At 37.9% G+C, this 16,351-nt stretch overlaps 1 protein-coding gene and 1 pseudogene across 5 annotated transcripts in view; one reads left to right on the top strand and one right to left on the bottom strand.

The window, feature by feature from the left end:
- Positions 1-12,000, top strand: part of ANAPC10 (anaphase promoting complex subunit 10) — a 115,524-nt gene extending 103,524 nt beyond the window's left edge. For all 5 annotated transcript variants that reach the window (XM_074040524.1, XM_005556003.4, XM_065545548.2 and 2 more), the window contains one exon: positions 11,555-12,000. In XM_074040524.1, coding sequence (XP_073896625.1) covers positions 11,555-11,570 — 16 coding nt within the window. In that variant the 3' untranslated portion in view covers positions 11,571-12,000. The remainder of the gene's footprint in view (positions 1-11,554) is intronic.
- Positions 5,808-6,177, bottom strand: LOC102133682 (large ribosomal subunit protein uL29 pseudogene; annotated as a pseudogene).
- Positions 12,001-16,351: the final 4,351 nt, after the last annotated feature.

Raw genomic sequence — 16,351 nt, 5'->3', positions numbered from 1 at the left:
CCGTGGGTGTTGGACCTGCTGATCTGGGTGCAGGGTACAATCTGTTGGTGTATCGTTTGCTAAGACCGTTGGAAAAGCGCAGTATTTGGGCAGGAGTGTCCTGTTTTTCCAGGTACCATCTGTCATGGCTTCCCTTGGCTAGGAAAGGGAAATCCCCCAACCCCTTGTTCTTCCCGGGTGAGGTGTTGCCCCGCTCGCCTTCCGTGGACTGCACCCACTGTCCAACCAGTGCCAATGAGATGATCCAGGTACGTCAGTTGGAAATACGGAAATCACCTGTCTTCTGCATTGATCACGCTGAGAGGTGCAGGCCAGAGCTGTTCCTATTCGGCCATCTTGGAATGGACCCAATTACCTTAGAATTTCTTTCTTTTTAAGGCTAATACTTGGTTATATGTTTATACCACAATTCGCTTATCCATTCAACTGTCAGTGGATGCTTGGTTTGCTTCCATGTTCTAGCTATTATGAACAATGCTGCTATGAATGTGGTCTGCAGATATCTCTTTGAGACCCTGTTTTCAGTTCTTTATATGGCCAGAAGTCACATTTCTAGAAATATGACAATTCCTTTTTTTTTTTTTTTTGAGACAGAGTTTCTCTGTTGCCTGCCCTGGAGTGCAGTGACCGGATCTTGGCTCACTGCAACCTCCACCTTTTGAGTTCAAGCAATTCTCCTACCTCAGCCTCCCAAGTAGCTGGGATTATAGGTGCCCACCACCATGCCTGGATAATTTTTATTATCCAGGATAATTTTTATATTTTATATTTCATGGGGTTCCACCATGTTGCGCAGGCTGGCTTCGAGCTCCCAACCTCCGACAATCCACCCACCTCGGCCCCCCAAAGTTCTGGGATTACAGGCATGAGCCACTGTGTCTGGCCGATATATGACAATTCTATTTCTATTTTATTATTTGTAAATTGAAAGTTTCCTCACAATTTTAATGTCTTTATTGCACATGTGTGTTTAAAATATTGTTTATGTCTCCTTAGAACTTTTTCTTCCTCAGCCTTATTGAGATATAATTGACATTTAAGATCGTATTCATTTAAGGTATACAATATGATGCTTTGATATACACAGATATTGTGAAATGATTACCACAGGCAAGTTAGTTATCATATCTATTTCTATCGCCTCACATAGTTACCTTAAATGGGAACATTTAAGGTCTACTCTCTTAGCAAGTTTCAAGTATCTGATATAGTATTAACTATAGTCACTATGCTATATATTAAATCTCCAGAATTTATTCATCTTATAACTGAAAATTTGTACACTTTTACCAGTATCTCCTTATTCACCTCCCTCTCCAGCTCCTGGCAGCTACAATTCTACTCTGTTTCTATGAGTTTCACTTTTTGAGATTCCACGTTTGTCCAACGTATTACACTTAGTGTAATGCCCTCAAGGTTCATCGGCATGAGGAACCATCATACTGTTTTCCATAGTGGCTGTACTATTTTATATTCCTACCAACAACGCATGAGGGTTTCAGTATCTCCACATCCTTCCCAAATCTTGTATTTTTTCTTTCCTTTTCTTTTTTTGATAGCCATCCTAATTTGTGTGAGATGATATCTCATTGTAGTTTTCTTTTGCATTTCCCTAACGATTAGTGATATTGAGCATCATTTCATGTGCTTATTGGCCATTTGTCTAACTTCTATGGAAAAATTTCTGTTCAAGTCCTTTGCCCATTTTTGATTCAGATTTTTTGTTTTGTTGTTGAGTTGTAGGAGTTCTCTTACATTTTGGATATCAATTCCTTATTAGAGATATGATTTGCAAATTTTTTTTTCATTTTGTGGGTTGCCTTTTTACTCTGTTGAGAGTGTCTTTCGATGCACAAATTTTTAGTTTTTAAAAGTCCGCTTGGTCTATGTTTAATTTCATTGCTTGTGCTTTTGGTATCGTATCCAAAAAATCATTGTTAAATTGAATGCCATGAAGCTTCTGCTTGTGTTTTCTTTTAAGAGTTTTATAGTTTTAGGTCTTAATTTTAGGTCTTTGATCCATTTTGGGTTAATTTTTGTATATGGTGTCAGATAAGGGTCCAACTTAATTCTTTTGCACATGGATATCTTGTTTTTCCAGCACAATTTGTTGGATAAACTGTCCTTTTCCATTGAATGGCTTTGGAACCCTTGTCAGAAATCATTTGGCTGTATATGTGAGAGTTATTTCTGGTCTTTCTATTCTGTTCTCTGGGTTTATGTCTGTCTTTATGCTAGTACCACACTGTTTTGATTACTTTAGCATTATAGAAAGTTTCAAAATAATAAACTATGAGTCTTCCAGCTTTGTTCATCTTTATCAAGATTGTTTTTGCTATTTGGGGTCCCTTAATCTATGAATTTTAGAATAGGTTTTTCTATTTCTGCAAAAAAAGTCATTGAAATTTTGATAGAGATTGCATGGAATCTATCGATTGTTTGGGATACAAGGTGGATGTATTTTTAAGCGTAGAATTTCAGGTATCTTATCTAGCTTAGCATTAACAAGGCTTAACTTGATTAGCCTTTAAATTTATTTATCTTTACTGAGTTACCAGTTATATTCTCTATCATTTGCAATCTTCTACTCTCTTTAGTAAACCATGTCACATATTCGTGTACAAAACTATATATTAAAATATTATGTAAGAATTTTAAAGCCTTAAAATTTAAAATATGAATAGGCTTATTCAAGCACATCTTAAATAAAATACGTATTACAATAATTACCTTCTTTATATCAAATAGTTCTTAGAGGGAATTTATTTGGCAAGTTTTGGGTTACTGGTGACTTTGACAAGATTGATTTCAGTGGTGGTGACAAAATTCAGATTGGAAGAGCAGGTGAAAAATGAAGATACTGACTACAGTTTTTCAACTGGGTGTAGTGGCTCACATTTGTAACCCTAGCACTCTGGGAGGGCAAGATGGGAGAATTGCTTGAGCCCAAGAGTTTTATGCTGCAGTGAGCTGTGATCATGCCACTGCACTCCAGCCTGAATGGCAGAGTGAGACCCTGTCTCTAAAAATAAAAAATAAAATTGACTACAACTTTTCAAGGAGTTTTGCTGTGAAGTGGAACAGAGAATTAGGGCAATAGTGGAACAGGATATAGGACTGAGAAAAGGCTTTAGTTTTCATTTTTAAGATGACAAATATTGCAGCATGTTTATATGTTGATGACAGTGATCCAGTGGAGAAGAGAAAATTACTTAGAGAATGCCTATTGTGGGAATAGAGTCTTTGGCTGGGAAGGAAAGGATGGAACTTATTGAGTTAATGGTAGGACTGACGTCAAAAAGGTAGAGGGACAGCTTAACTACTTTATAACAGCATATGAGATGACGATATTCTTTTTCTTGTTGATCATGTTTTCTTGGTGAAATAAAATGCCGTCAGCTTAGAGAGAGATTAGAATTAGGATTTGAGGAGAAACTCAAAAATAGCTATCCCAGAGACAGTGGGAAAGCAAATTTTCTAAGGGAATATAGTAGGAATTTTGTACAGGGCTAAATATGCACTTGAAATTAGTTGTCTTGGATCTAAAGTGAGACCAGTCAGTATGGTTATATTTCTTTTAGTGTAAGTTCCCTTTGTCTATTTTTGTTTTTATTGTGTTTCCTTTTGAGGACTTAGTCATACATTCTTGGCCTAGGCCAATATCCAGAAGAGTTTTTCCTATATTTTCTTATAGAATTTTTGTAGTTTTTATTTATTTATTTTTTTATACTTTAAGTTCTAGGGTACATGTGCACAACGTGCAGGTTTATTACATATGTATACATGTGCCATGTTGGTGTGCTGCACCCATTAACTCGTCATTTACATTAGGTATATCTCCTAATGCTATTCCTCCTCCCTACCCCCTCCCCACAATAGGACCCGGTGTGTGATGCTCCCCTTCCTGTGTCCAAGTGATCTCATTGTTCAGTTCCCACCTATGAATGAGAATGTGCGGTATTTGGTTTTCTGTTCTTGCGATAGTTTGCTGAGAATGATGGTTTCCAGCTGCATCCATGTCCCTACAAAGGACACAGACTCATCCTTTTTTATGGCTGCATGGTATTCCATGGTGTATATGTGCCACATTTTCTTAATCAGTCTGTCACTGATGGACATTTGGGTTGATTCCAAGTCTTTGCTATTGTGAATAGTGCTGCAATAAACATATGTGTACATGTGTCTTTATAGCAGCATGACATACAATCCTTTGGGTATATACCCAGTAATGGGATGGCTGTGTCAAATGGTATTTCTAGTTCTAGATCCTTGAGGAATCGCCATACTGTTTTCCACAATGGTTGAACTAGTTTACAGTCCAACCAACAGTGTAAAAGTGTTCCTGTTTCTCCACATCCTCTCCAGCACCTGTTGTTTCCTGATTTTTTAATGATTGCCATTCTGACTGGTGTGAGATGGTATCTCATTGTGGTTTTGATTTGCATTTCTCTGATGGCGAGTGATGATGAGCATTTTTTCATGTGTCTGTTGTCTGTATGAATGTCTTCTTTTGAGAAGTGTCTGTTCATATCCTTTGCCCACTTTTTGATGGGATTGTTTGTTTTTTTCTTGTAAATTTGATTGAGTTCTTTATAGGTTCTGGATATTAACCCTTTGTCAGATGAGTAGATTGCAAAAATTTTCTCCCATTCTCTAGGTTGCCTGTTCACTCTGATGGTAGTTTCTTTTACTGTGCAGAAGCTCTTTAGTTTAATTAGATCCCATTTGTCAATTTTGGCTTTTGTTGCCATTGCTTTTGGTGTTTTAGACATGAAGTCCTTGCCCATGCCTATGTCCTGAATGGTATTATCTAGGTTTTCTTCTAGGGTTTTTATGGATTTAGGTCTAACATTTAAGCCTCTAATCCATCTTGAATTAATTTTCGTATAAGGAGTAAGGAAAGGATCCAGTTTCAGCTTACTACTTATGGCTAGCCAATTTTCCCAGCACCATTTATTAAATAGGGAATCCTTTCCCCATTTCTTGTTTTTGTCAGGTTTGTCAAAGATCAGATGGCTGTAGATGTGTGGTATTATTTCTGAGGGCTCTATTCTGTTCCATTGGTCTATATCTCTGTTTTGGTACCAGTACCATGCTGTTTTAGTTACTGTAGCCTTGTAGTAGAGTTTGAAGTCAGGTAGCATGATGCCTCCAGCTTCGTTCTTTTGACTTAGGATTGTCTTGGCAATGCGGGGTCTTTTTTGGTTCCATATGAACTTTAAAGTAGTTTTTTCCAGTTCTGTGAAGAAAGTCATTGGTAGCTTGATGGGGATGGCATTGAATCTATAAATTACTTTAGGCAGTATGGCTATTTTCTCAATATTGATTCTTCCTATCCATGAGCATGGAATGTTCTTCCATTTGTGTCCTCTTTTATTTCACTGAGCAGTGGTTTGTAGTTCTCCTTGAAGAGGTCCTTTATATCCCTTGTAAGTTGGATTCCTAGGTATTTTATTCTCTTTGAAGCAATTGTGAATGGGAGTTCATTCCTGATTTGGCTCTCTATTTGCCTGTTACCGTTGTATAAGAATGCTTGTGATTTTTGCACATTGATTTTGTATCCTGAGACTTTGCTGAAGTTGCTTATCAGCTTAAGGAGATTTTGGGGCTGAGACAATGGAGTTTTCTAAAAATACAATCATGTCATCTGCAAACAGGGACAATTTGACTTCATCTTTTCCTTACTGAATACCTTTATTTGTTTCTCTTGCTTGATTGCCCTGGCCAGAACTTCCAACACTGTGTTGAACATTTTGGTTTGTTTTTTCTTTTCTTTTTTTTTTCTCAGTCAGCTGTGCTTTATTGACTCAGTCTTTGACCGCGTGCTACCACAGCGGGTACAGCCGCTCCTTCTGCTGCTGCTTCTTGGTCTTCAGGTTCTCCTCGTGCTTGTTGAGCCGGTGGCTCATGGCGCCTGTCTTCTTAGGCCGCAGGTCCAGGGGCTTGTACTTCTTGCCGGTTGTTGAATTTCCTGAGGTTTTCCTTCTGAGTCTGGTTAATAACTGTGAGAACACGTGCAATGGATTTGCGGACGACTCGGACCTTAGAGAGCTTGGAGGCCGCACTGCCTGTCACTTTGGCGACGCGCAGCTGGGACAGCTCCACCTTCAGGTCGTCCAGCTGTTTCAGCAGCTCCTCCTTCTTCCCGCGAAGATCTCCAGACTTGATCTTGGCCATTGCTGCACAGGCCGCCGCCGCCACAGCCGCCTGCTGGGAGGGAAAGAGCTGTCTGTTTTTTTCTTTTGAGACACAGTCTCACTCTGTCACCCAGGCTGGAATGCAGTGATGCTATCTTGGCTCACTGCAACCTCTGCCTCCCAGGTTCAAGTGGTTCTCCTGCCTCAGCCTTCCAAGTAGTTGAGACTACAGGTATGTACCACCACACCCAGATATATGTACTACTACACACATATATATGGGTGTGTATATGTGTGTGTGTGTGTATATATATATATATTTTTAGTATAGTAGAGTTTCACCATGTTGCCAGACTGGTCTTGAACTCCTGTCCTCAGGTGATCTGCCTTCCTCAGCCTCCCAAAGTGCTAGGATTACAGGCATGAGCCACTGCACCCAGCCTTGGCTGTGGGTTTGTCATGTATGACCTTTATTATGTTGAGGTACGTTCCTTCTACACCTAGTTTGTTTCAGATTTTTGTACTGAAGTGATACTGAATTTTATCAAATGCTTGTTATGTGTCTATTGAAATGATCATATGGTTTTTGTCTTTATTTTTATTTATGTGATGTATCATGTTTATTGATTTGCTTATGTAGAACCATCCTTGCATCCTTGGGATAAGTCCCATCTGATCCTGTTCTGTTATCCTTTCGATGTGCTATGAGATTTGATTTGCTAGTATTTTGTTGAGGAGTTTTGCGTCTCTTTTCATCATAGATATCGGTCTGTAGTATTTGTTGTTGTGTTCTTGTCTGGTTTTGGTATCAGGGAGATACTGGCTTCATAGAATGAGTTAGAGAGAATTCTCTCCTCCTTGATGTTTTGGAATAGTTTCAGGAGGACTGGTGTTAGTTTTTCTTTGTATGTTTGGTAGAATTCAACTGTGAATTCATCTGGTCTTGAGTTATTTTTTGTTGGGAGATTTTTTGTTACTGTTTCTATCTTACTACTTATTATTGGTCTGTTCAGTCTGTTTACTTGCTGGTTCAATATTGGGAGGTAGTATGTTTCCAAGAATTTATCAGTTTACTCTAGGTCTTCTAGTTTGTGAGCATATAGTTTTTTATAATAATCTTTGATCTTTTGTATTTCTCTGATATCAGGTTTTTCTTAATCCATTCTTCCTCCTTTTTCATTTATGATTGTACGTATTTGGATTTTCTGTCTTCTTGGTTAGTATAGCTAGTGGTTTATCAATTTTGTTTATCTTTTCAAAAAACCAACTTTTCATTTTATTGATTCTTCGTATTTTTTTCTGGTCTTTTAATTTTTTTCTTTGTATCTTTTTCCCTTAAGATGTGATGTTAGATTGTTAATTTGGGATCTTTTTACTTTTTTGATATAGGCATTTAATGCTATAAACTCCCCATTGGCACTGCTTTTGCTGTATGTGTTGTCCTTTCATTTTTTATTTCAAAAAAACTTTTACCTTCCATCTTAATTTCTTCATTGACCCAACGATTGTTCAGAAGCATGCTGTTTAATTTTCATGTATTTGTATAGTTTCTGAAGTTCTTGGTGTTGATTTCTAGCTTTATTCCACTGTGATTTGAGAAGATACTATATATGATTTTGATATTTAAAAATTTGTTAAGGCTTGTTTTGTGGTCTAAGTTGTAGTCTGTATCTGTTAAGTCCATTTGATCTAAAGTCCAATGTAAGTCCAATGTTTCTTTGTTAATTTTCTATCTCGATGACCTGTCTAGGGCTGTGACTGGGATGTTAAAGTCACCCACTATTATGATATTGCTATCTCTCTCTTTCTTTAGGTATAGTAATATTTGTTTGGTGAATTTGAGTGCTCTGATATTTAGTGTGTGTGTGTGTGTATATATATATATGTATATATTTAGAATTGTTATATTCATTGGCCAAATTGACTCCCTTTCTCATTATATAATGATCTCCTTTGTCTTTTTAAAACTTTTTTTTATTTGAAGTATGTTTTATCTGATGTATGTAAGTATAACTACTCCTGCTCACTTTTGGTTTTCATTTGCATGGAATATCTTTTTCACCCCATTATTTTCAGACTATGTGTCTTTATGAGTATGGTGAGTTTCTTGTAGGCAGCATGTAGTTGGATTATGTGTGTGTTTTTTTAATCCATTTCACCAATCTTTTAAGTGGAACGTTTGATCCATTTACATTCGAGGTTAATATTGACATGTGAGGCTTTGTTTCTGTCATATTGTTAATTGTTTTCAGTTTGTTTTACAAATATCTTTATTGCTTTTTCTCTTTTTATTTCTGTGACTTGATGAAATTCTGTTGTGTTTCCATTTGATTCCTTTCTTTTCCTCCTTAGTATGATTGTTTTATAAGAACAGTGAGTTTTACATTTCTGTATGTTTTTGTGATGGTGAATTCCAACCTTTTGTTTCCGTGTTTAAGACCCTTTTGAGCATTTCCTGTATGACCCATCTAATTGGTGACAGATCCCCTCAGCATTTGCTTCTCTGGGAAAGACTTTATTTTTCCTTCATTTATAAAACTATTCTGACGGGATATAAAAATCTTGGCTGACAGGTTTTCCGTTTTTTTGTTTTTTTTTTTTTAACTTTCGGCACTTTGAAATTGCCATCCTGCTCTCTTCTAGTCTGTAACGTTTGTGTTGAAAACTTTGCTGTTAGTGTGATGGGGTTTTCTTTACTGGTGACTAGATATTTTTCTCTTGTTAATTTTAAAATTCTTTATTTTGCTTTGATTTTAGATATTCTGAATATAATATGCCATGGTGAAGTCCTTTTTGCAATATATTTTCCTAGGAGTCACTGGGCCTCCTTTATCTTAATAGACTTGGGAAGTTTGCTTGATTATTTCCTTAAGCAGGCTTTCTAAACTTTTTGATCTCTCTTCTGCCTTGGGAATACCAATAATTTGTAAGTTCAGTAGCTTTATGTAGTCCCAGACATTTTGAAGGCTTTGTTCATTCTTTTAATTTTTTTTCCCTTATTTTTGTCTGACTGGATTCTTTCAAAAGATATGTCATCAAGTTCTGAGATTCTTTCTTCTGTTTGCTCTACTCTATTATTAAAGCTTTCAAATGTATTTTTTATTTTCTTCAATGAATTTTTTGTTTCCAGAATTTCTGCTGTTTTTTTTTTAAAAGAGATATTGGTCTCCTTGATAAATTTCTCATTCATATCCTGAATTGATTTACTGATTTATTTGTATTGGTTTTCAGATTTCTCCTTCATCTTACTGAGTTTTAATCAATATTTTAAATTATTTATCTGGTATTTTGTGGATTTTTCTTTTTAATTTAAAATTCTTTCTTTCTTTCTTTCTTTCTTTTTTTTTTTAACCTAGTCCTAAGTTTTGAATTGAGAAATTCTTTTTGACTGTAGTATGTCGCTGAACAATTGTGGTCCTTTGGAGATGTGATTATTTTCCCTGCTTTTTCATGTTTCCTGTGTCCTTCCATTGATGTTGCCACATCTGATTTAGCAGTCACTTATTTCAACTATTTGAAGTTGCTTTTGTAGGGGAAAATATTTTTCTGAAGATGTATGGGTGTTACTGATTAAAATACTTTGACTTGTATTTTGGGTGCCTGGGGTAGTGTGATCTTTGTATGAATTCTGCGTCAGTGCACAAGGTCAGTGATATCTGTGATTTCCTTGGTGGCTTAGGATTCAGTTATTAGTTGATATTGTAGTGAAGTTTAGCTGAAGACTTGGATGCCACCTGAGCCAGTCTTTGGGCCGTAGTGGTGGCCACATTATGGTATGTGTGCCTATGTTTAGGCCCCAAAGCAACTTACCTTTGTTCTACTGTTAGTGAGTCCCAGAGGGCTGATTCTAGGGCCTCCAGGTGGCTTGCTTAGAAGCTACTAGTGGGGAGGGTTGGCCAGGTGTTTGGGTCCTCAGGCTCATGTTCAGCTGGTATGGTGTAGGTGATGGCAGTAAGAATGGTAGAACAACCCTGCTGCCCATGTTGGTGTTGCTGGAAGCTGCAATGGGTTGGCCAGGCTAGTCCTCAGTCCCACAGCCACCTATGGCAGGGCAGAGGGTCTTGTGCTAAGTTTTCTTAGGAGAGCTTGGTCTCTTCTGTCTGTCCCCTGACTGAGTGGCAGCTGTAGCCACCATGCCTATTACTCAGCCTGAGACTGGGGCACAGCTCTGCACCTTAGGACTGCAGCCAGGGAGGGCGGGGCCCCTCCCAGGCGGGCAGCATGGGCACGAAGCAATATGGAGTATAGTCCACTCAGCTCAGTTTCACAGCAGCCCATTGCAGGGTGTGAGTATTGTTCTAGATATGCGTAGGAGGGCCTGGTTTCCCTGTTTCTCCTTGACTGGTTAGCAGCTGCAGCTGGTTCAGCCCGATCTTAACCCGAGGTCAGGGTACAGCCCAGTGTTAACCTCTCAAGATGGCACCTTGGGCTGGGAACCAGAGAGGATGGGTTCCTCCCAGGCAAGCAGCATGGGCAAGAAGCTGTGGGGAGTGTGATCTTCTCATGTCTGTCTCAACAACAGCCTGCAGCAGGTCAGTTGGGACCTTCCCAGGGGTACATGGGAGCTCCCAGTCTTCCTTCTCCCTCCTTAGAGCAGCACAGCAGCAGCAGCCATGTCTCTAGATCTCCAGTATTTAGATTCTCCAAGTGGCACCCAGCTGAGGTTGCTCCAGGATCTGTGGGATGCCTTTTGGATTCTGAGGTTCCTTTCTGGAGTAACGTCTCTTTACAGTCTGTAGACAGCTAATTATGTCAGGCCCAAGGCCCTAGTTGGTAGAGGGTTTCTCTCATCACTAAGACCCTATAAGCCTGTTTCAAAGTGTAGAGCCCTGGGGGTATCTCCATATCTCTCATATTGTTTCCCCACATCCAGGAGCCCCTCCTGGCTCTCAGTGAGTTCCCTGGCTGGGCAAGCTACCTCGAACCCTCTCCTTACTTACTTCTGGTACTTCCCATCTCTTCTCTGATGAATCCTAGCCTTCTTTCCTAGATTATCAGTTCAAAATATGAGTATCTACTTACTATTCTGGTTTCTCTTCATGGAGGAGGCATATACTACCTGTGTGTAATAAGCCATCTGTGTTTCACGTATTTTTAAAAGTTGTGAGACTTGTGCTTTCTAGTGTGTTTGCTTTTTTCTGGCAGAGAGTACAAGTTGTATAAGTTGTACAAGTTCTGTAAACACAAAGCACATCTATTTTTATTTTGTCTACTAAGATGGTACATGTAAAGTGCTTAGCAATTACAAGTAGACCATGGTAAAAGTGACCAATAACTGGTAGTGATTATTGTCATATTATCATTCTTTCATTGAGCAAAATGTTAATTATAAGTTAATTTTATTACAGAATGCATTCATTATTATAAATTATATTCATTGAATAAAAGCATAATCTGATATTTTTTTCCCTTGGCAGCAACTTGAATTGGTAGAACCAAGTGGCTGGATTCATGTTCCCTTAACTGACAATCATAAGAAGCCAACTCGTACATTCATGATACAGATTGCTGTTCTAGCCAATCACCAAAATGGAAGAGACACCCATATGAGACAAATTAAAATATACACACCGGTGGAAGAGAGCTCCATTGGTAAATTTCCTAGATGTACAACTATAGATTTCATGATGTATCGTTCAATAAGATGACTTTAAAATGAGATGAAAATCATTAAACATATCATTGTTTTATCCTGTATTTAAATAGTATATCGGGTACCTTTATTGAGAAAAGCACCGGTTATTTGTAATTTTGTATATGTTTAAAAATATTTTATTGTAACTTTGAAAAATAAATTTGGGGTCATATTATCTTTATTTTCTTTAACATGTAATAAAGCTCACATATTTTACATTACTAAAAATGGATTTGAAGCCAATCATTTTATTTTCCCTTATACCAAAAGAGTTGAACTGAAAATTTCAATATATACACAATTATAATAGGTGATTATTTCATTAGTGTTCATACATTAGAGTAATGGTTTATTGCATATTTGGGAACAAGACTGCGTTTTATCAATATATATCATCTTTAATAGGTCAGAATTACTATTTTTTCTACCCAGAGGAAGTTTATTCTTTTAATACTGGATCTTTTTAAAAACAGTGTCAAAATAAGCTTGGTATTAGGTGTCTGATGAGAACCAATCTAATATGGGGAATATAATTAATCATCTCATATTTACCTTCATGGGATACTTACAGCCCTAGGGTTGTCTATATCCTAATGATATTATGTAAAGATTGCCTGTATAATCTCCTGTACATCTCAGTTCTGGCAGTACTTATGGAAGAGTTATTTTTAAATTTGTGTCTGACACTGTAGCATTCCCTGGGCAGTCATATATCCCATAAAATCATAAAAGTATGTGAAATTTTTTAGATATATTAAAAGGTTTTAAAGAGATATATGGAAATGTGTTTTTTCCCATGGTTTAAAATGAGTAGATCTGATTTTGTATGCTGTTTTCTGCAAATGTATTACTTTTTCGGGGGGGATGGTTATTTAGCCACAGAATTTACCTAGATTCACTCTTGTTTGGAAGAGATTGCTCTCTGTGGTTCATTCATTGCTGGGTACACTAAAGTATTAAATAGTAAATATTATTTAAAAAATAATGTGTTTGCTTTATTCTGGCAGAGAATACTAATTTAGTTGGATACTATAGAAAAAGGTTTCACTTTTTCACTCATTAAAGACTCTGATCTTCTTCCTGTAAGTTCTGGGAAGAATTGTATTATGACTTTCATTTTGTTGTCTTTGAAGTAAAAAACATGATAGGCGATCTATAGGATCACCAAAAATTCTGTAGCCAAAACTTACTTGGATTCACCAAATTAAGCACATTATACACGTCAGACGCTGGGGAGGGTAGAAGAAAGGATTGAAGACGACGATGAATAGGGACTAAAGGAAATGGAGAGAATGAAGGAAATAAGAATAGAATTATATACTAGGCACTGATGTTTTCCTTTAGTCTGATAAGGAAAACAGTCATGTAAACAACAGAGTCTTAGTCTAAGAGATAAAAGAAATCTAATTTTTTTAAAAGTACAGGAAGTTTTATTAATAATGTTATTTCTTACTGCTTATTTATTAAGTTTGCTTAACAGGAAAAAGGAGGAAGAATAATTATCACATATACTATCTAGTCTCTTATCTCCTACTATTAGTAGTTTGCTAGGAGACTCCTAAAATCAGGAGGTATTAGAAAGATGTTGAGAAAATCAACACGTTTTCTACTTTTATTCTCCTTACCTATTTTTCATATGCCAGCTGGCTATCTTATTAGGCATGGGAAAACTTGGTAGCTGAGGATTATGGAGATAATGCTTCCCCTTATTAATAAGGAAAATTTAAAATACAGATAGATTATGTATTATATTAACAAAGCATAGTTATCTAAAATAGTTTTACTTCCTTTTTTTTTTTTTTTTCTTTGAGACGGAGTCTTGCTCTGTCGCCGGGGCTGGAGTGCAGTGGCCGGATCTTGGCTCACTGCAAGCTCCGCCTCCCGGGTTCACGCCATTCTCCTGCCTCAGCCTCCCGAGTAGCTGGGACCACAGGCGCCCGCCACCTCGCCCGGCTAGTTTTTTTTTTGTATTTTTTAGTAGAGACGGGGTTTCACCGTGTTAGCCAGGATGGTCTCGATCTCCTGACCTCGTGATCCGCCCGTCTCGGCCTCCCAAAGTGCTGGGATTACAGGCTTGAGCCACCGCGCCCGGCCTTAGTTTTACTTCCTAAAATGCAAATTATGTATTTGACCAAGATTTATATCTAGAATATATAAAAATTCCTTAAAACTCAGCAGTAAGAAGAAAAATCCAATTTAAAAATGAGCAAAATATTTGAACATTCACTTTACCAAGGAAGTTATATGATTGGCAAGTAATTGTACAAAAAGATGCTCAACTTCATTAGACACTAGTGAAGAGCAAATTAAAACCACAATGAGATACTACTATGCAGCCACTAGAATGACTACAATGAAAATGATTATTCCAAGTGTTGACAACAATGTGGAGAAAATGCACTTCACACTGCTGGTACAGGCATATCCCCAGAGATGCTGCAGGTTCAATTCCAGACCACCACACAATAAAGTGAATACCACAGTAAAGTGACTATCACAATAAAGTGGGTCACAGAAACCTTTTGGCTTCCCAGTGCTTGTAAAATTGTTTACACTATATTGTAGTCTAAAAAAACAATATATGCATACCTTTACTTTAAAATACTATTGCTAAGTGCTAACAATAATCGGAGGCTTTAGCCAAGTTATAACCTCCATGCAGGTGGAGAGTCTCATCTAAGTGTTGATGGCTGCTGACTTATCAGGATGGTGGTTGCTGAATGCTGACAGGGCTGTGGCAGTTTCTTAAAATAGGACAACAATGAACTTTGCCTCATTGATAGACTTTTCTTTTCACAAAAGATTTCTCTGTAGCATGTGATGCAGTTTGGTAGCATTTTACTCACAGTAGAACTTCTTTCAAAATTGGAGTCAATCCTCTCAAGTCCTGCTATTGCTTCATCAACTAAGTTGATATACTCTTCTAAGTCCTTTGTTGTCATTTCAACAATATGCACAGTATCTTCACCAGGAATAGATTCCATTTCAAAAAAACCAATTTTATTCCTCATCCACAAGAAGCAGCTCTTCAACCATCCAAGTTTTATCATGAGATTGCAGCCATTCAGACACATCTTTAGGCTCCACTTCTAACTGTTGTTCTCTTGCTATTTCTACTACATGTGCCATTACTTCTTCCACTGAAGTCGTAAACCCCTCAATGTCATCCATGAAGGTTGAAATCAATTCCTTCCAAACTCCTGTTAAAGTTGCTATTTTGACCTTCTCCCTTAAATCATGAATGTTCTTATAGCATCTAGAATGGTAAATCCTTTCCAGAAAGTTCTCAGTTTGTTTTGCTGAGATCCATCAGAAGAATCACTTAGCTGCTAATGCCTTATGAAATGTATTTCTGAAGCAATAAGGGTTGAAGGTCAGAATGACTGCTTGGTTCATGGGCTGCAGAATGGATGTTGTGTTAGCAGGCATGAAAAACAACATAACTCCCCGTCAGAGCTCTTGGGTGACCAGGTGTATTGGCAATGGGAAGTAATATTTTGAAAGAATCTTTTTTTCTGAGCAGTGGATCTCAACAGAGGGCTTAAATCATGCAGTAAATTATGCTCTAAACAGAGGTACTGTCATCCAGGCTTTGTTGTTCCACAGGCAGAGCACAGGCAGAGTAGGTTTAGCATAATTCTTTAGGGTCCTAGGATTTTCAGAATGGTAAATAAGCATTGGCTTCAACTTAAAGTCACCAGCTGCATTAGCTGCTAATAGAGTTATTCTGTTCCTTGAAACTTTGAAGCCCAGCATTGAGTTTTCTCTAGCTATGAAAGTCCAAGGTGGCATCATCTTCCAATAGAAGGCTGTTAATCTACATGGAAAAATCTATTGTTTAGTGTAGCCACCTTCATCCCTTATGTTCTAGATGGAGGTATTCAGTATTCAGTCTTTTGGCTTTCCTGGGTCACATTGGAAGAACAATAATTGTCTTGGACCTCACATAGAATATACTACACTAACAATAGCTGATGAGCTTAAAAAAAAAAAAAATGCGGGCCGGGCACGGTGGCTCAGGCCTGTAATCCCAACACTTTGGGAGGCCGAGGCGGGCAGATCACGAGGTCAGGAGATCAAGACCATCCTGACTAACATGGTGAAACCTCGTCTCTACTAAAAATATAAAAAATTGGCCATACATGGTGGCCGGCACCTGTAGTCCCAGCTGCTCGGGAGGCTGAGGCAGGAGAATGGTGTGAACCCAGGAGGCAGAGCTTGCAGTGAGCCGAGATTGCGCTACTGCACTCCAGTCTGGGCGACAGAGCGAGACTCATCTTTAAAAAAAAAAAAAAAAATTGCAAAAAACTCTCTTCATGTTTTCAGACAGTTTACAAATTTTTATTGCATCTCATTCAAAGCCATCCTGGGCCACATGCAGCCTGTGGCCCACGAGTTGGACAAGCTTGTTCTAGATCTTATGGATAACTTGCAGCAGCTTCTCCACCAGCACTTCCTACTTCACCTTGTTCTTAGCAAATCTTTACCATTAGGTCGATGACTCCTTTTTGTCTCTATGTGGTTCCTTAAGCCCAGGTTCTCCTCTGCTCTAGTAAATTATTAGAGTGCTGCCTGTTTT

Source organism: Macaca fascicularis, chromosome 5 (genome assembly GCF_037993035.2).
Source record: "Macaca fascicularis isolate 582-1 chromosome 5, T2T-MFA8v1.1".
NCBI classification, from domain to species: domain Eukaryota; kingdom Metazoa; phylum Chordata; class Mammalia; order Primates; family Cercopithecidae; genus Macaca; species Macaca fascicularis.
Note: the sequence above shows the minus strand (reverse complement) of the source record. Positions and strands in the feature narration are given on the sequence as shown.